The sequence below is a fragment of the Hypanus sabinus genome, chromosome 6 (genome assembly GCF_030144855.1).
Source record: "Hypanus sabinus isolate sHypSab1 chromosome 6, sHypSab1.hap1, whole genome shotgun sequence".
NCBI lineage: Eukaryota > Metazoa > Chordata > Chondrichthyes > Myliobatiformes > Dasyatidae > Hypanus > Hypanus sabinus.
This window is the reverse complement of record NC_082711.1, coordinates 182140777-182162403: the sequence shown is the minus strand read 5'-3', so window position 1 is coordinate 182162403 and position 21627 is coordinate 182140777. Positions and strand designations below refer to the sequence as shown.

Sequence of the window (21627 nt, the reverse complement as noted above, 5' to 3'; positions counted from 1 at the left end):
AAGGAAGGCGGGTTAGCATTACCTAATTTCAGATTTTACTATTGGGCAGTTAATATTAGATATTTGTTATGCTGGTTGAAAGATGGGGGTGGATCTTTTGGCCCTTGTTGGGTGAGTTTAGAAACTAAATCGGTATCAGCTTATGCTTTGGGTTCTATTTTAGGGACTTCTCTCCCTTTTGCTCTTTCTAAATTGTCGAAACGAATTGACAACCCGATAGTTAAACATACATTGCGTATATGGTTTCAATTTCGGAGATTTTTTGGGTTGACTCAATTCGTTTTTAATAGTCCTATTGTATCTAATTGTTTTTTTCACCCTTCCATTATAGATCAAGCTTATTCAGCTTGGAAAACTAAGGGATTACTAAGATTTTCTGATTTATTTTTAGATAATTGTTTCATGTCTTTTGAACAATTATCCAACAGATATAACTTGCCGAGATTTCATTTTTTTAGATATTTACAGATTGGACATTTTTTAAGTTCTGTACTCTCTACGTTTCCAAATTTTGTGCCTTCAGATACTTTGGAGAGTTTATTTGAATTAGACCCTTTTCAAAAAGGGCTTATTTCAAAACTTTATAATATAATTATGAAGATATGTTCAGAGCCCCTTTATAAGACTAAACAGGATTGGGAAAGAGAGCTTAGTTTTAGTATTTCTAGTGAGAATTGGGATAGAATTCTTCAATTAGTTAATACATCATCGTTATGTGCCAAACATTCACTAATACAATTTAAGGTTGTACATAGGGCCCATATGTCCATGGATAAATTAGCTCATTTTTACTCTCATATAAGTCCTATTTGTGATAGATGTCATTCTGAAATTGCGTCTTTAACTCACATGTTTTGGTCGTGTTCATATTTGGAGAAATATTGGAAAGATATTTTTGATATTATTTCTGCGGTTTTGAATATTGATTTACAACCTCATCCTATTACCGCAATTTTTGGTTTACCAATGTTAGATTCACAGCATTTATCTTCTTCAGCCCGTCGAATGATTGCATTTCTAACTCTGATGGCTAGAAGATCTATATTGTTGAATTGGAAAGAAATTGATCCTCCCACTGTATTTAATTGGTTCTCTCAAACTATGTTATGTTTAAATTTAGAAAAAATTAGAAGTGGTACTTTTGAGACTTCTATTAAATTTGAAAAGTTATGGAGACCATTTATTCAACATTTTCATATGATGTAATATGACCCTGTGCCAAGTACATTTGATTTCCCAGCTTTTAGCTTATGTATTTTGAGAGGACCGGAAGTGACGGCATTGATGAATACTTATTTTTGTGAGATATTATAAACAGCCCACTTTTTTTTTTCCTTCTCTTTTGTTTGTTTTTTTTTCTTTTATATTACTTATTAGTTATAGTTATTAGATTAGATTAGTTAGTTTTGCATTATATAAATTTTTTTTGTTTTTTTTTTCTTTCTTTTTTCTGTTTTTTTATATTATACATTATGAAATATTTAGATTTACTATGTCCATACATATATCTTATGGCTTATGTCTTGGTAAACTCATTTATATTGTAACTATTATGTATGTTTTTTTTTCATATGTAATGGAATGTGTATGTTGGTAATTTCTTTATCAATATGTCATCTGTATTCTGTCCATATTACTAATATTAATAAAAAGATTTAGAAAGAAAGAAAGGAGATTGGTGAGTAAAATCAGAGCTCATGGCATTGGGGGCAGGGTTTCAACATGGATAGAAAACTGGTTGGCAGATAGAATGCAAAGGGTAGCAGTGAATGGGTGTTTCTCGGACTGGCTGGAGGTGACTAGTGGGGTACCACAGGGCTCTGTATTGGGACCACAGCTCTTTACGATTTATGTCAACGATTTAGATGAGGGCATTGAAAACTATATCAGCAAGTTTGCTGACGATACTAAACTGGGTGGCAGTGTGACATGCGAAGAGGACGTTAGGAGAATACAGGGAGACTTGGATAGGCTGGGTGAGTGGGCAGATACTTGGCAGATGTCATTCAATGTGAATAAATGTGAAGTTATCCACTTTGGAAGCTGGAACAAGAGGGCAGAGTATTGTCTGAACGGTGTAGAGTTAGGTAAGGGAGAAATGCAAAGAGACCTAGGAGTCCTAGTTCACCAGTCAATGAAGGTGAATGAGCAAGTGCAACAGGCAGTGAAGAGGGCAAATGGAATGTTGGGCTTTGTTACAAGGGGAATTGAGTACAAGAGCAAGGATGTCCTTTTGCATTTGTACAGGGCCCTGGTGAGACCACACCTGGAATATTGTGTACAGTTTTGGTCTCCAGGTTAAAGGAAGGACATTCTGGCAATTGAGGAAGTGCAGCGTAGATTCACTAGGTTGATTCCTGGGATGGCAGGGCTATCTTACGCAGAGAGATTGGAGAGATTGGGCTTGTACACGCAGGAATTGAGGAGATTGAGAGGGGATCTGATTGAAACGTTTAAGATAATTAAAGGATTTGATAGGATTGAGGCAGGGAATATGTTCCAGATGTTGGGAGAGTCCAGTACCAGAGGGCATGGATTGAGAATAAGAGGTCAGTTATTTAAAACAGAGTTGAGGAAGAGCTTCTTCTCCCAGAGAGTTGTGGAGGTGTGGAATGCACTGCCTCGGAAGACGGTGGAGGCCAATTCTCTGGATGCTTTCAAGAAGGAGCTAGATAGATATCTGATGGATAGGGGAATCAAGGGATATAGGGACAAGGCAGGGACTGGGTGTTGATAGTGAATGATCAGCCATGATCTCAGAATGGCGGTGCAGACTCGAGGGGCTGATTGGTCTACTTCTGCACCTATTGTCTATTGTCTATTGAAACCTCAGGCTTGGAATCACACGTTTGTTGCCATTTTTGTTATTATTTCCATTTCTTGGTTCTTATTTGTTCAGAGAGTAGATCGATTAAGTCTTATTTTAATTTCAATGATACATGGACAGATAAATACAGATGGCTAAGGACAAGGTAAAATTCATTTCTTTTAATGTCAATGGGCTATTAAATCCAATCAAACATAAGAGAATTTTATCCAATTTGGAATAATTTGATTCATACTGGGAAAAATGGTTTAACTACATAATGCCTCATAGGCCTGATTTTATTCTTACAAATCAATGAATCTGTTGTGGAAAAAAACAAAATCACTCCCTACTTGTACATAGTTCTTTCCTTTTGTTTGTTTTTTCTTTCCACTCTTTTCTATAAGTGTGTACCTCAGATAAATACTACGTGGAGATTTGTGATATATATGATATGATATATATGTACAATGTCTGAAATACATCTTATGGAAATGTTTGTTTGATGATGAACTTCAATAATAAAATAAATTATAAAAAAAAGAAACCATGTTTAAACACATCTACTGAGTGGATGATCAATGTCAACTTGGACATTGCGATAACCCTCACAGAGACCAGCCTTCAGTAAATTTAACTTATCTCAACCAGAGCAGCCTACGGGTAGAGGAAAAGGTCGAAGACAAGTATCCTATAGCACACAACTCAACGTCTGACATTCCAAAGCCTTCCAACATCTGCAAGACACAAAGGGAGCAGGATGGCGTATTCTCCATTTACCAGGATGAGCACAGCTGATGGAGCCAACATCACCCAGATTAAAACTTTCTATTATCACCTCGTCCACTGTACCAAATGTTCACTCTCCATTCAGTGCACAATGGCTATGGTTTGTCATCTAGAAAAAGGCACTCCAGTTACTCCCAAAACCTGAAACCTCACTACCAAAGTTCAAATACAGTATATTATCAAAGTATGTATATGTCACCATATACCAAACATGTCAACAAAATAGAGAGAGTATAGAGGAGATTTACTAGAAAGTTACCTGGGTTTCAGCATCTAAGTTACAGAGAAAGGTTGAATAAGTTAGGTCTTTATTCTTTGGAGCGTAGAAGTTTGAGAGGGGACTTGATAGAAGTATTTAAAATTATGAGGGGGATAGAGAGTTGATGTGGATTGGCTTTTTACATTGAAAGTAGGGGAGATTTAAACAAAAGGACATGAGTTGAGAGTTAAGGGGCAAAAGTTTAGGGGTAATACGAGCGGGATCTTCTTTACTCAGACAGTGGTAGCTGTGTGGAATGAGCTTCCAGTAGAAATGGTAGACGCAGGTTCGATTTTGTCATTTAAAAAAAAATTGGATAGGTATATGGACAGGAAAGGAATGGAGGGTTATGGGCTGAGTGCAGGTAGGTGGGACTAGGTAAGAGTAAGCATTCGGCACGGACTAGAAGGGCCAAGATGGCCTGTTTCTGTGCTGTAATTGTTATATGGTTACCAAGCAAACACTACCACCTACAGGTTTCCTTCAAAGTTACACACCATCCTGAGTTGGAATTTGATCATCTGTTACTGGATCAGAATCCCAAGATCTTTACCCAATAGCACTCATGGAGTACTTTCACCAAAAGAAATGCTGTGGTCTCAAAGATGGCTTACAACTCAAGGTCAGTTGGGGATAGCTTTGTCAGAAGGAGTTTAAAAAAATTAATAATAAACTATGCAAAACTCTTTCACCTTTGAATCTGTTGGGGTCGTCTATGTTATCTGGTGCTCCCTATGTAACCTCTTCTACATTGTTGAGACCCAAAAAAGAATGGGGGACTGCTTTCTCGATCACCTTCGCTCCATCTACAAAAAGCAGGAATTCCCAATAGCCAACCTTTTTTAATTCCAATCCCTATTTCCATTCCAATGTGTGTCATGGCCCCCTCTATTGCCACGATGAGGCCACTCTCAAGTTGGAAGAACAACACTTCATACTCCAACTGGGTGACCTCCAACCTGATGGCATTAACATCGATTTCTCCAACTAGTATTTTTACCCCCACCCCTTCCCCTTCTCTCTTCTTCAATTCCCCACTCTGGCCTCCTCTTATCTCTTCTCTTCTCCTCATCTGCCTAATACCTCTTCACGGAGCCCCACCTCCTTCCCTTTCTCCCATGGTCAATTCACCTTTCCTGTCAGATTCCTTCTTCAGCGTTTTAGTTTTTTCACCAATCACCTCCCAGCTTCTTACATCAACCTCTTCCCCCATCCACATGGGATCACCTATAACCTTCTAACTTGTAATCCTTCCTCTCTTCCCCATCTTTTTATTCTAGCTTCTTCCCCTTTCCTTTCCATTCCTGATGACGGGTCTCAGCCTGAAACGTCAACTGTTTTTCACTTCCATTAGTACTGCTTCACCTGCTGGCTTCCCTCAGCATTTTGTGTGTGTTGCTCTGGGTTTCCAGGATCTGGAGAACCTCTTGTGTTTACTCTTAAAATGTTATTCAATGTTAACATCTCATTCGCACAGACACAAATAATTATTCTTTAATGTGAAGACCTATAAGTGAATGAATAATTTCTAGAGTACCTGTGATCCAAAATGGTTACACAGGATGAAGGGATTCCAAGGACAACACAGCTCTGCAGTAGTTCCTTCTTACGAACTTCCCCTTGATTATAGAAGTTCCCTAAAAATTGGGACATAAGCATATCAGTGGTTTTCCAAAAGATTCTGCTAGAAAACAAAAGAGCCAATAAGTACCTCAAACGTTTTCTACCACTTAGTGAAATTTTTTAAAATTCCAATCCCCATTCCCGTTCCAAATGTGTGTCATGTTCCCCTTTACAGTCACGATGAGGCCACTCTCAAGTTGGAAGAACAACACCTCATACTCCATCTGGATGACCTCCAACCTGATGGCATTAACATCGATTTCTCCAACTTATAGTATTTTTACCCCCACCCCTCCCCTTCCTCTTCTTCAATATAAATGGGTGTTTCTCCGGTTGGCAGTCAGTGGTAAGTGGGGTGCTGCAGGGGTCAATGCTGGGCCCGCAGCTGTTCACCATTTACACTGATTATTTGGAAGAGAGAACTTAGTGTAGTGTAGCAAAATCTGCTGATGACACTAAACTGAGTGGAAAAGCAAATTGTACAGAGGATGTGGAGAGTCTGCAGAGGGATATAGATAGATTAAGTGAGTGGGCTAAGGTCTGGCAAATGGAATACAACGTTGGTAAATGCGAGATCATCCACTTTGGAAGGAATAATAGAAGAGCAGTTAACTATTTAAATGGTGAAAGATTGCAGCATGCAGAGGGACTTGAGAGTGCTTATTCATGAATCGCAAAAAGTTGGCTTGCAGTTTACAACAGGTTATTAAGAAGGCAAATGGAATGTTGGCCTTCATTGCTAGAGGGATTGAATTCAAGAGCAGGGAGGTCAGTTCTGCAACTATTCAGGGTACTGGTGAGACCGCACCTGGAGTACTGTGTGCGTTTCTGGTCTCCATACTTGAGGAAGGATACATTCGCTTTGGAGGCAGTGTAGAGGAGGTTCACCAGGTTGATCCCAGGGATGAAGGGGTTAACCTATGAGGAGAGATTGAGTTGCCTGGGACTATACTCTCTAGAGTTCAGAAGAATGAGAATCTTATAGAAACATACAAAATTTTGAAAGGGATAGATAAGATAGAAGTAGGAAAGTTGTTTCCATTGGTAGGTGAGAGTAGAACTAGGGGACATTGCCTCAAGATTCAAGGGAGAAGATTTAGGACGGAGATGAGGAGAAACTGTTTTTCCCAGATAGTGGTGAACCTTGGAATTCTCTGCCCAGGGAAGCAGTTGAGGCTTCCTCATTAAATATATTTAAGAAACAGACAATATTCCTGGTAGAGTGCTCAGAGGATGTGCAGACCAGCTGGCAGATGTTCTCACTGACATCTTCAACATCTCCCTGAGCAGCACAGTCGTTCCAAAATGCTTCAAGGCTGCCACCATCGCCCCCGTGCCAAAGAAGTCTTCAGTGTCCTGCCTCGACAACTACCGTCTTGTTGCTCTCACATCCATCATCATGAAGTGTTTCGAGAGGCTCATCATGAGGCACATAAAGACCCTACTGCCCCCCTCACTGGGCCCCCTGCAGTTTGTGTATTGTCCCAATCACTCAACAGTGGTCCCATCACCACCACCCTCCACCTGGACAAAAAAGACACATACGTTCAAATGCTGTTCATAGACTTCAGTTCAGCATTCAACACACAATCATTCCTCAGCTCCTGATTGGAAAGCTGAGCCTACTGGGCCTGAACACCTCCCTCTGCAACTGGATCCTAGACTTCCTGACTCGGACACCTCAGTCAGTCCGGATCAAGAGCAGCATCTCCAACACCATCACACTGAGCACGGGGGCCCCCCAGGGCTGTGTGCTCAGTCTACTGCTGTTCACTCTGCTGACCCACGACTGTGCAGCAATACACAGCTTGAATCACATCATCAAGTTTGCCGATGACACGACCATGGTGGGTCTCATCAGCAAGAACGTTGAGTCAGCTTACAGAGAGGAGGTGCAGTGGCTAACAGACTGGTGCAGAGCCAACAACCTGTCTCCGAATGTGAACAAAAGAGATGCTTGTTGACTTCAGGAGAGCACAGAGCGACCACTCTCCACTGAACATTGATGGCTCCTCTGTTGAGATCATTAAAAGCACCAAATTTCTTGGTGTTCACCTGGCAGAGAATCTCACCTGGTCCCTCAACACCAGCTCCATACCCAAGAAAGCCCAGAAGCATCTCTACTTTCTGTGAAGGCTGAGAAAAGTCCATCTCCCACCCCCCCCTATCCTCACCACATTCTAAAGAGGATTTATCGAGAGCATCCTGAACAGCTGCATCACTGCCTGGTTCAGGAATTGCACCGTCTCTGATCGCAAGACCCTACAGCGGATAGTGAGGCCAGCTGAGAAGATCATTGGGGTCTTTCTTCCTGCTATTACAGACATTTACACCACATGCTGCACCCGCAAAACTAACAGCATTGTGAAGGACCCACGTACCCCTCACACAAACTCTTCTCCCTCCTGCCATCTGGCAAAAGGTACCGAAACATTTGGGCTCTCATGACCAGACTGTGCAACGGTTTCTTCCCCCAAGCCATCAGACTCCTCAATACTCAGAGTCTAGACTGACATCTACATCATTTATTATTATATTGTCATTTTTCCTCTACTGTGCCTATTGTCTTGTTTACTATTGTACTGCCCTGCACTGTTTTGTGCACTTAATGCAGTCCTCTGCAGGTCTGTAGTCTAGTGCAGTTTTTAAGTTGTTTTACGTAGTCTAGTATTAGCCTTGTGTTGTCTCACATAGTGTAGTTTTGTGTTGTTTCTTGTAGCACCAGGGTCCTGGAGGAATGTTGTTTACCGTGTACTGTACCAGCAGTTTATGGTCGAAATGACAATAAACTTGACTTGACTTGAGATAGGTTTTTACATAGTAAGGGAATTAAGGGTTATGGAGAAAAGGCAGGTGGATGGAGCTGAGTTTACGGACAGATCAGCCATCATCTTATTTAATGGCTGGACAGGCTCGATGGGCCGGATGGCCTATTCCTGCTCTTATTTCTGATCCACGATGAACCTAAGTTCAGGAAATAACCTTAGAGTCCTAAAATCCCGAAATTTTGTTTGCCGCCACAGAACTACCTTCCTTTCCCCCAACAGTTTCATTTTCTGTCACAATATCCCTCTCATCCTTTTTCCTCACATATTAATTGATAACAAGGAGGGGAGCTTTGATAGTGTTGATCTATTGGTAATGAGAGACGATATTTAACCCTGTAGTGCAAGGTAAAGTTTGGAAGAATATTTAACAGTAAGACATGCTGTACACAATGGATAGCAGGGCCCTGGGGAACAAATGATCTCATTTACAAGCTTAAGTATTCCTGAAGGTGGTAAGATTATGATACAACTTTTAAAAATTGGTTAAACCACAGATTCAGCACTATTCAGTTCTCATCCACACTGAACGAATGATATAATTGCACTCAAGAGGGTACATAGGAAATTCACCAGAACGGGATCTGGGATGGGCTGTTTCAGTCATGAGGAGATGTTGGATTGGATGGGTATGCTTTACTTTCAGCAAAGGAGGCAAACTTATGAGGGGAATAGGTAAGGAAGATAGTAGGAAACCTATTCCATAGCAAGGATGTCTAGATCGACACACAGGTTCAATGCAAGATATTGAGAAGAGATCAAAGGAAGGTATTTTTCATCTAGAGAGTGGTTGAAATAAGTAATAAACTACTTGAAGGAAAAAAATAAGGCAGACACACTCTCAACTTTTAAGATTAAGACCATGGTCCTGGAGGAATGTTGTTTTGTTTTTACTTAGCACTGTACCAGCAGTTATGGTTGAAACGACAATAAAAGTGACTTGACTTGACTTGAAGATTATCTAGATGAGGTTTTAATTATCAAGATTATAGGCCAAGTGGTGGTAAAAGACATGAACATTGAGTGTCACTATGGGTATGATGGGACAAAGCATCTATTTCTGTGTAGCAGGAGCACCCTTGCTACCATGGCAGTTCAAGAGCTCATCTACACACTACTTAATCCTCGTGAATGTAACTGCCTCCACCATCCTGTTTGGCAGTGCAATCTCATTTCATTTACCATTGATTGAAAAATCATTCTTTAAATCACCTTTCATTTAACTTAGAGCAGGGGGTTCCCAACTTTTTTATGCCATGGCTCCCTACCATTAACCAAAGGGTCCATGGAGCCTAGATGCGGAGCCTCTGCCTTAGAGTCTTTCTTTCACATTGAAGTATACCTTTGCCCAGATAAATTAAATTCGCACAAAAATATCTGTGATTACCACGCTGATCTATGGTTTTCATCTTCCCAGTCCACGTTAGTCGATTCTGTCCTCATACCATTGTAATTAATATTTAAATTTAGGGTATTAGTTTCAGATACAAGTTTCTCAACCTGAAACTGAAATGTTACCATACTATAATTACTCCTTCCAAGATTCCCAACTGAGTGATCATTAGTTAATCTGCCATTACCTAATGCCGGATTGAAACAGCCAGCTCTGGCTGATCGCTCAATGTATTGCTCCAGAAAACCACCCTTAATACATTCTGTTTGGTAGGTGCAAACTATATGATTAGTGTAACTGTGCATGATTATTATAGTATCTTTCTTAATTAATTTTCTGCACCACTGGCTAGTGTTGCCACTACTGGCTATATCCATATACCACTCTCATCAGTGACTTCTTATCTTTGCTGTTTCTTATGTCTAACCAAACCTGACCTTCATTTAAAATCCACTTCTTCCCTACTGCCATTCCTTCCTCAATCCAGTTCAATTCATTTCTTCCCCACTGCCATCAAGTTCTTGAGCCTACCTGAAAAACTCTAGTTCAACCTTGGGCTTTATTTTACTCAACTAATTTGTTCTCGTGTTTAATTTATACTATTTATATTTATTCTGTCATGTTATGTACAACTTATGTTAAAGTCTACGTCATGTTTGTAATGTGCCATACCATTATTCCAAAAAGCTAATATTATATGGTATTTACACCCTGGATGTGTATGCCAGACAATAAACTTGAAACTTGAACCCCTGGGCCATTATTATTTTTCACCATTGTACTGATATTGCAGAACAGCTATGCCTCCCTTTCCTCTTTACCCTATCCTTCAGACATGTCAAATACCCCTGACTACCTTCAGCTCTCAACCTTGCTCATATAACAGACACGAAGCCAGGAGCCATCAAATTACCTTTCACTTCCATTGTGTTGTCAACTCATTCACCTGTTTGGTACTGTGCATTCACATAACTTTTAATATTACCTGAACATTTTCCTTACACCATTGTTATCTGTTGATACTCTAACAGATGTACTGACATACTCTGGCTGTTGGTGCCTATGTCACCCACCTGCACCATTGTAATTTGCATTCCCATTACTTTCTGAAATGCCCTTCACTTTAACCTCTCTCTTGTATTTTCAGTGTTTATACACTCAGGTACTCATCCTTTGGCTAAGCCTTTTAGAACAGAGAAATCCATAATTCACAAGACAATGGAAGTTTTCAAAGTGATCTCTGCTTTAGCTTGAAAATATATCTTTTGGTACTACACTTCCTTACAATATTCATGCAGAATAACCCCAATACTAGGGGAGTGAGGGGGTAGGCAATCAGGACATCCTGCAGCCATTCCATTCAGCAATAAGTACAACCTTATTAATTGCTATAGGGGTTTGACCCACTACAGCACAACAGCAGCAGCCAGGTCAGCGTCACTGTGACTGGCTCTGAGACTCAGCAGAAAAAGGTAAAGTCAGGCAGATCAATGGTAATGGAGAATCAATACATAAGGAAAACATAAGAGATTCTGTGATTGCATACAAAACAGCACTTGGCACGTGCTACTGAGGACACAGATAGGAAAATCATACAGTGGTTAAGAAGTTGGTGCAGGAGGGAGGGCTTCAGAGTTTTGAAACACTGTGCTTTTTTCTCAGGAAGGTGGGGCCGCAGAAAGGATGGTTTGCACCTGAATATCTTAGCCGTTAGATTTGCTAGTGCTGCATGGTGGGGGAGTGTTTAAACAACAGTTCCGGGGGATGGGAAACAGAGCGCCAGAACAAATAGTGGAGTGGTTGTGGAGCCAGATGTTGTTAAGCCTACATACAAGGTCAGGAATCAAAAGGTTGAACATGGTGAGACTAATGTTCTGAGCTGCATATATTTCAATGCAAGGTATATTTGTAGGAAACGCAGATGAGCTTAGCCTTAGAGCATGGATTAACACGTGGAATTATGGCATTGTAACCATTAGTGAGACTCGGTTGTAGAAAGGGCAGGAGTTCCATTGTTTTTGACGTGATAGAGCGGGAAAGATTAAAGGAGAGGGGATCATTAGTCAGGAAAAATGTCAAGTCAGTGCTCAGTTACAACAGACTGGAGAGCCCGTCTACTGAGACTTTATTGTTAGAACTGAGGAATAAGAAAGATATGACCATGTTAATGGGATTATATTATAGACTACCCAACAGTCTGTGAGATTTAGAGGAGCAAATTTGTAGAGATCGCAGACTGCTGCAAGAAACATAAGGCAGTGATTGTAGGTGATTTTAACTTTCCTTATATTGACCGGGACTCCCATACCTTAAAAGGACTAGATGGGATAGAGTTTGTCAAATGTGTTCAGTAAGGTTTTCTAAATCAGGTTTTCTAATAGAAGTCCCAATGAGAGAGTGTGTGATACTTGATCTGCTATAAGGGAATGAGACAGAGCAGGTGACAGAAGTTTGTATAAGGGAACACTTTGCATCTAGTGATTGTAATGCCATTAATTTCAAGGTAATCATGGAAAAGGATTGGTCTGGTCCTTGGGTTGAGATTCTAAATTGCAGAAACAGCAACTTTGATGGTATCAGAAAGGATCTGGCAAATGTGGATTAGGAAAGGTTGTTTTCTGGCCAAGTGTACTTGGTAAGTGGGAGGCCTTCAAAAGTGAAGTGTTGAGAGCAGTTTGCATGTTCCTGTCAGAATAAAAAGCATGGATAACATGTTTATTGAATCTTGGTTTTCAAGAGATATTGAGGCACTGGTTAAGAAAATGGAGGTGCATAATAGGTATAGCCAGACAGGAACAAATGAGATACTTGAGGAGTGTAAGAAATGCAAGGGAATACTTAAGAAAGAAATCAGGAGGGCTAAAAGAGATATGAGGTTGCTCTAGCAAACGAGGTGAAGAAGAATCCTAAGGGCTTCTAGAGATATATTAAGAACACTGCACAACCAGAGATCAGAAGCCTAAGAGGTTGTAGTTCACTCAGGTTCACCGATTGAGTAGAAAAAGAAGTGACTTACAGCAGCTTATTTTGAGTAGCACCCAACTGGAAACTGGAAGCCTGAGAGGACATAGTTCACTCAGGTTCACTGATTGAGCAGAAAAGGCGGTGACTCACAGCATCTTGGAGCCTGAACAGCGTCCAACTGAAGATTGGAAGCCTGAGAAGATGTAGAAAAGGCAGCAGTTTGGTACTTTGAGCAGTGGCCAATCAGAGTTCGTGACTGATTGATAAGAAATTTTTAAAGCAAGGTAAGGGCAAGTTTAACAGCCATTGTTGGAGTGGACAGAGTTAGAGTAGGGTTTTTGAGGCCTAGCTCTTCAAGGCTTCAACGAGGAAGAGGCTTCAGTCAGAGAAAGTGATAAGCTGTAGGTACAGCTTCCCCCATTCTTTCCACCTATTGCTCTTCCTTCTTTATAGTTGTTCAGTTAGAGTTAGAACAGCAGAGATGCCATGCAGGATAATGGAATGTTTCTCTTTTCGGATGTGGGAAGGCAGGGAGATCTCCTGTGTCCCTGATGACTATACCTGCAAGAAGTGCATCCAGCTGCAGCTTCTAACACTCTGCATTAAAGAGTTGGAGCTGGAACTGGATGAAGTCCGGATTATTCAGGAGGCTGAAGAGGTGATAGATAGGACATATAGAGGTAGTTACACCCAAGATGCAGGACACAGGAAACTGGGTGACAGACAGAAAGCGGACAGGGGTTAAATAGCCAGAATAGAGTACCCCTGTGGCCATCCCCTTCAACAACAAATATACCACTCTGGATGCTGTTCAGGGTGGGGGTGGGATGACCCAGCAGAGGAAAGCCACAGTGGTCAGGTCCCTGGCACTGAATCTGACTCTGTGACTCAGAAAGGAAGGGGGGAAAGAAGAGGTGAGCTGTGGTGATAGGGGATTCATTGGTTAGGAGAACAGTTAGTTAGGAGGTTCTGTACACAAGAATAAGATTCCTGGTTGGTACGTTGCCTCCTGGATATCTCTGATCAAGTCCTCAGCACTCTTAAGTGGGAGGGTGAACAGCCAGCCAGAGATCTTGGTCTACGTAGGTACCAATGACATAGGTAGGAAGAGTGACGAGCTTCCACAGCGTGAGTTCAGAGAGTTAGGTAACACACACAAAATGCTGCAGGAACTCAACAGGCCAGGCAGCATCTATGGAAAAGAGTATAATCAATGTTTCAGTCCAAGACCCTTAATCAGGACTAGAGAAGTCAGAGAAGAAAGTGGGGAGAGAAACACAATGTGATAAGTGAAACCAGGAGAGGGGTGAAGCAAGGAGCTGGGAAGTTGATTGGTGAAAGAAATAAAGGGCTGGAGAAGAGGGAATCTAATATGGGAGGACAAAAAGTCATGGAAGAAAGGGAGGAGGAGATAAGCAGCCAAGCAGATAAGATGAGAGAAGGAAAAGGGGATGGGGAATGGTGAAGGGGGCTGGGGTGGGGAGACATTACCGTAAGTTCGAGAAATTGATGTTCATGCCATCAGGTTGGAGGCTACCCAGATGGAATATAAGATGTTGTTCCTCCAACCTGAATGTGGCCTCATCGCAACAGATATACACATATTGGAACGGGAAGTGGAATTAAAATGGGTGGCCACTGGGAGATCCCACTTTTTCCAGCAACTGGAGCATAAGTGTTCAGCGTCTCATCCATATACATAAGGCCACACCGAGAGCACTGTACACAGTATATGACCCCAACAGACTCACAGGTGAACTGCTGCCTCAGCTGGAAGGACTGTTTGGGGCCCTGAATGATAGTGAGGGAGGAGGTGTAGGAGCAGGCACAGCACTTGTTCCATTTGCAAAGTAAATGCCAGGAGGGTGATCAGTGGGGAGGAACAAATGGACGAGGGAGTTGTGTAGGGAGCGATCCCTGTGGAAAGCCAAGTTGGGGGGGCGGGGGGGTGTGGAAGGGAAAGATGCTCTTGGTGGTGGGATCTCATTTAGATGGTGGAAGTTGCGAAGAATTATGTGCTGGATGCGGAGACTGGTGGGGTGGGAGGTGAGGACAAGAGGAACCCCATCCCTGATAGAGTGGCAGGAGGATGGAGTAAGAGTAGACAAGTGTGAAATGGAAGAGATGCGGTTGAGGGCAGTGTTGATGGTGGAGGAAAGGAAGTCTCTTTCTTTGAAAAAGGAGGGTGTCTCCTTTGTTCTAAAATGGAAAGCCTCATCCTGGGAACAGATATGGCGGAGGTGGGGGAATTGAGAGAAGGGAATGGTGTTTTTACAAGTAACAAGGCAGGAAGAGGTATAGTCCAGGTAGCTGTGAGAGTCTGTTGGTTTATAATAGACATCAGTAGATAAGTCGTCTCCAGAGACAGAGAGATCGAGAAAGGGGAGGGATGTGGTGGAAATGGACCAGGTAAATTTAAGGACAGGGTGGAAGTTGGAAGCAAAGTGGATGAAGTCAACGAGTTCCACATGAGTACAGGAGGCAGCACCAATGCAGTTGTCAATGTAGTATAGGAAAAGTGGCGGGGGCAGGCACCTGTGTAGGCTTGGAGCATAGATTGGTGCACTTAGCCAACAAAAAGACAGGCACAGCTGGGACCCACGTGAGTGCCGATGTTTGAAGGAAGTAGGAGGAACCAAAGAAGAAAACCTCTCAGGGAGTCAGGTGACAAGTTAAGGAGCGAGACCTGCAGATTTCTGATCTCAGTATTGCTACCCATGCCAATTCTAGTCAGGCCAGAAATAGGAAGATTATACCATTCAAAATGTGGCTGAGGAGTTGGTGAAGCAGGGAGGGCATAAGATCTTTGGATCATGGGGCTCTCTTCCAGGGAAGATGGGACCTGTTCAGAAGAGACAGTTTGCACTGAACTGGAAAGGAACTAATATCTTGGCGGGAAGCTGCATAGTGGTGGGGGAGAGGGGAATAGGAACCAGAGTGCCAGAACACACAGTGGAGAGGTTGCGAAAGACAGATGTTGTTAAGACCTCAGACAAAGTCAGGAATCAAAAGGTGCGACTAATGCCCTGAGCTGTGTATATTTCAATGCAATAAGCAACATGGAAAGGGCAGATGAGGGTTCCGGTGACATCATCGTCGAGAATGGCAGCTTAAGTCAATAGCTCCTCCAGAAAAACACATATTTTGCCCCGCTAACCCATCAAATATAGGATTTTTCGAAAGTATTTGAACTGATAAGAGGGGCAAGAATGGGGAAAAAGAATGAAAATAAAAAAAGCGACACTGCAGAACCTGCGGACAAGAGGGGTGCAATGAGCAGCTCTCCTACCCGACTGCATGCTAGCAAGGCAGACAATGGGCCTCGTTCAGGCAAAGTGGCAAATATGATCGAAATTTTGAAAGAGATACAGGAGTTCCAAAAAGATATAAAACAGCAGCTACATGATATTAAGTCAGAGCTCGCCAACATCAATCAAAAAATAGCGGTGGCAGAGACTCGAATTGACAAGGTGGAAGATCGCATGCAAAACGTGGAATGGATACTAAGTAAGACGATAAAAATATTAAATCAACAAGAAGGTAAACTGCTTGACCTGGAGGGAAAATCACAGCAGAAAAATATCAGGATATACAACGTTCCTGAAAGAACGGAGGGTTTTTCTATGACGGAGTTTGTAGGAAAGTTACTGCAGGATGCGCTGGAGCTTCCCTTGACTATGGAGCTGGAAATAGAGAGGGCGCATTGCGTGATTGTCCCAAGGCCTACCTGAGGCAGAGAAGATAAGCCACGCTCAATAGTAATTAAATTCCTTCGATACAGTACCAAGGCGGAGATTCTACGAAGGGCCTGGGGTAAGAAGAGGGTGTTTTTAGATGATAAATTAATATATTTTGATCAAGATTACCCCCCCCCCACCGCAGTCCTGCAGAAATGTAAAGAATACTCTGAAGTAACGCAAATACTAAAGCAAGAAAGGACTAGATTTCAAACTCCGTACCCTGCTAAACTTTGAGTGTTTTATCAAGATGGGATCTAACTGTATCAGACAGTGGAAGAGGCGACTACAGACATGAAGGCCAGAGGATTGCCCGTCAGCATGACCAAAACGAGGGAAAGCCTGACTGAGGAATTGTCCCGCTCCACTTGGGAAATAGTGTGAGAATCGAGAAGGCAGGAGACGGGAGGAGGCCAAGAGAAATATATCAGGAAGAAACCGGGAGTTTCCCAAAGACAGTCTTCACCCCCTTCAGAACAGCCAGAAGGCTTGGCTAACTTTAAAAATGTTGAGAAGCTAAACGGAAGCAAAAGTAGACGGTGATATACCTATCTCGAGAAATACTTATTATAATGTGATTATTATAATTATATCTGGAACCATTAGCTCAATCCATCAGACAAACTGAAGATATCAGGGGAATTACTATTAAAGGGACAGAGCATAAATTGGCTTGTTACGCTGATGACATTTTGATCTATCTAGGGCAACCAACATACTCTTTACCTAAATTGATGCAATCCTTTGAACAATATGGTCAATTATCAGGATACAAGATCAACATAGATAAAACACAATTACTTTCATATAACTATAGCCCACCAAGAGAAATTGTAAGTAAATATCCCTGGGCATGGCAAACAGAGTCTTTCAAGTATTTATAGAACATAGAATAATACAGGACATTACAGGCCCTTCAGCCCACAATGTTGTGCTGACCCTCAAACCCTGCCTCCCAAATAAACCCCCACCTTAAATTCCTCCATATACCTGTCTAGTAGTCTCTTAAACTTCACTAGTATATCTGCCTCCACCACTGACTCAGGCAGTGAATTCCATGCTCCAACCACTCTTTGAGTGAAAAACCTTCCTCTAATATCCCCCTTGAACTTCTCTCCCCTTACCTTAAGGCCATGTCCTCTTGTACTGAGCAGTGGTTCCCTGGGGAAGAGGCGCTGGCTGTCCACCCTGTCTATTCCTCTTAATATCTTGTACACCTCTATCATGTCTCCTCTCATCCTCCTTCTCTCCAAAGAGTAAAGCCCTAGCTCCCTTAATCTCTGATCATAATCCATACTCTCTAAACCAGGCAGCATCCTGGTAAATCTTCTCTGTACCCTTTCCAATGCTTCCACATCCTTCCTGTAGTGAGGCTACCAGAACTGGACACAGTACTCCAAGTGTGGCCTAACTAGATTTTTATAGAGCTGTATCATTACATCGCGTCTCTTAAACTCTATCCCTCAACTTATGAAAGCTAACACCCCATAAGCTTTCTTAACTACCCTATCTACCTGTGAGGCAACTTACAGAGATCTGTGGACATGTACCCCCAGATCTCTCTGCTCCTCCACACTACCAAGTATCCTGCCGTTTACTTTGTACTCTGCCAAAGTGTACCACCTCACACTTCTCCAGGTTGAACTCCATCTGCTACTTCTCAGCCCACTTCTGCATCCTATCAATGTCTCTCTGCAATCTTCAACAATCCTCTACACTATCTACAACACCACCAACCTTTGTGTCATCTGCAAACTTGCCAACCCACCCTTCTACCCCCACATCCAGGTCGTTAATAAAAATCACAAAAAGTAGAGGTCCCAGAACAGATCCTCGTGGGACACCACTTGTCACAGCCCTCCAATCTGAATGTACTCCCTCCACCACAACCCTCTGCCTTCTGCAGGCAAGCCAATTCTGAATCCACCTGACCAAACTTCCCTGGATCCCATGCCTTCTGACTTTCTGAATAAGCCTACCGTGTGGAACCTTGTCAAATGCCTTACTAAAATCCATGTAGATCACATCCTCATCTATACGCCTGGTCACCTCCTCTAAGAACTCTATCAGGCTTGTTAGGCACGATCTGCCCTTCACAAAGCCATGCTGACTGCCCCTGATCAGACCATGATTCTCTAAATGCCCATAGATCCTATCTCTAAGAATCTTTTCCAACAGCTTTCCCACCACAGACGTAAGGCTCACTGGTCTATAATTACCCGGACTATCCCTACTACCTTTTTTGAACAAGGGGACAACATTGGCCTCCCTCCTATCCTCTGGTACCATTCTCGTGGACAACGATGACATAAAGATCCTAGCCAGAGGTTCAGCAATCTCTTCCCTTGCCTCGTGGAGCAGCCTGGGGACATATCCATCCTAATGTATTTTAACAACTCCAACACCTCAATATCAACATGCTCCAGAACATCAACCTCACCGTCATCAAGTTCCCTCTCAGTGGTGAATACCGAAGAGAAGTATTCATTGAGGACCTCGCTCACTTCCACAGCCTCCAGGCACATCTTCCCACTTTTTTCTCTAATCAGTCCTACCTTTACTCCTGTCATCCTTTTGGTCTTCACATAATTGAAGAATGCCTTTGGGTTTTCCATTACACTACTCGCCAAGGCCTTCTCATGCCCCCTTCTTGCTCTTCTCAGCCCCTTCTTAAGCTCCTTTCTTGCTACCCTATATTCCTCAATAAAGCCATCTGATCCTTGCTTCCTAAACCTCATGTATGCTGCCTTCTTCCACCTGACTAGATATTCCACTTCACTTGTTACCCATGGTTCCTTCACCCTACCATTCTTTAGCTTCCTCACCGAGAGAAATTTATCCCTAACATCCAGCAAGAGATCCTTAAACATCGACCACATGTCCATCGTACATTTCCCTGCAAAAACATCATCCCAATTCACACCCGCAAGTTCTAGCCTTATAGCCTGATAATTTGCCCTTCCCCAATTAAAATCCTCTCTGATTCTATCCTTTTCCATGATAATGCTAAAGGTCAGGGAGTGGTGATCACTGTCCCCCAGATGCTCACCCACTGACAGATCTGTGACCTGACCCAGTTAATTACCTAATACTAGATCTAGTATGGCATTCCCCCTAGTCGGCCTGTCAACATACTGTGACAGGAATCCATCCTGGACACACTTAGAATCAGAGAGGATTTTAATTGGGGAAGGGCAAATTATCAGGCTATAAGGCTAGAACTTGCGGGTGTGCCCCATCTAAACCCTTGGAACTAATCAAGTGCCAATCAATATTAGGGAAGTTAAAGTCACCCATGATAACAACCCTGTTATTTTTGCACCTTTCCAAAATCTGCCTCCCAATCTGCTCTTTGGTATCTCTGCTGCTACCAGGGGGCCTATAGAATACCCCAAGTAGAGCAACTGCTCCCTTCCTGTTCCTGACTTCCACCCATACTGACTCAAAAGAGAATCCTGATAGACTACCCACCCTTTCTGCAGCTGTAATAGTATCCCTGACCAGTAATGCCACCCCTCCTCCCCTTCCCCCCATCCGTTTTAAAACACTGAAATCCAGGAATATTGAGAATCCATTCCCGCCCTGATGCCAGCCAAGTCTCCGTAATGGCTACTACATCATAATTCCATGTATGTATCCAAGCTCTCAGTTCATCACCTTTGTTCCTGGTGCTTCTTGCATTGAAGTACACACACTTTAGCCCTTCTACCTTACTACCTTTATACCCTTTATTCTGCTGCTCTTTCCTCAAAGCCTCTCTATATGTTAGATCTGGCTTTACTCCATGCACTTCTTTCACTGCTCTATCGCGCTGGGTCCCATCCCCCTTGCAAATTAGTTTAAACCCTCCCAAACCATTTGGGCATCATTATGCCAAAAGATTTGGCAAAATTATCAGAATGCAATTATCAGCCTTTATATAAAAAAACATTAAGGGAGATATGGCAAGATGGAACCTGATTCCTTTTTTCAGTCCGAGTTGAAGGATTGAGTCTATTGAAATGAATATACTGCCCAGACTGTTATATCTCTTTCAGACTCTACCAATAGAGATTAATCAAAATCAATTCAATGAATGGAACAAGATGTTATCAAGGTATATTTGGCAGGGTAAAAGGCCTAGAGTCTGTCTCAAAACTTTGCAATTAGCAAAGGACAAAGGGGATGGGGCCTACCTTCTCTTAGAGATTATTATTTTGCAGCTCAATTGAGAGCTGTGATATGTTGGAGTAACCCATCATATGACGCTCAATGGAAAAACATTGAGGAGCAGGTACTTCCCATCCCCATACAAGCAATTTTGGCTGATAACAACCTGCAAAGGTACATAAGTACTATTGATAACCCATGGGTTAAATTGACTCTTAAAATATGGAAAACTACTATAAAAGAATATAATCTAGAGGGAGATACTGCAATTCTTAAATGGTGTGCATATGACTTGGATTTTACACCGAATAAACTGGATGCTAGATTACAGTTCTTTGCAACATAATGAAAGAAGGAACACTGTTCAGTTTTGAAATGCTTAAAGAGAAACACTTATTAGAAAAACAAGATTTTTAATTGGTATTTACAGATGCGACAATATGTTAATAGGATACTTAAAAATGTAACAAAGGCAAGTATATGCTTGATAGAGCTATTTAGAAAAGCATTTAATTCAGATAACAGTAGAATCATTTCAAGCATGTATAAGGGGTTGTCAAATCTTAAAGCACATTTGACTTCATACATTAAAACAAAATGGGAGAAGGAAGGAGAGGGATAATTATATCTTAGGAAGAATGGACAATGATATGGAGGTATCAATGGAAGTGTACCAGTTCACAGAAATGGAGGGAGTTCGGATGGAAAAACTTGATCAGATATTTTATTACACCCTCTCAGAAATCCCATTATGATAGTATCCTCCGTGTTTGCTGGAGAAATTGTGGAAATCAAAATGCAAATCATTATCATATTTTTTGGGACTGCCCTGTTATCAAAGACTATTGGAGGGGGATACACAATGCCCCACAAGGCATCTTTAAATGTGAAATACCCTTAGAGAGTAAGACCATATATTTTGGGTATATACCTCAAGAATGGTTGAAAAGAGATAAATATTTAATGAATATACCGTTGGTGGCTGGTAAAAAGACTCTTACTAGGAGAGCACAACTTTAAATGCATGGATGGAAATTATAATGGACATTTACAAAACGGAGAAGATAACAGCATCTGTTAAT

The 21627-nt window shown here is 42.0% G+C and overlaps 1 protein-coding gene across 3 annotated transcripts in view; it reads right to left on the bottom strand.

Moving 5' to 3' along the window:
• The window catches only part of pigl (phosphatidylinositol glycan anchor biosynthesis, class L), a 107265-nt gene that overhangs the window by 77497 nt on the left and 8141 nt on the right, over positions 1-21627 (bottom strand). For all 3 annotated transcript variants that reach the window (XM_059973784.1, XM_059973783.1, XM_059973785.1), the window contains exon 2: positions 5392-5491. In XM_059973784.1, the coding sequence (XP_059829767.1) occupies positions 5392-5491 (100 nt within the window). The remainder of the gene's footprint in view (positions 1-5391; positions 5492-21627) is intronic.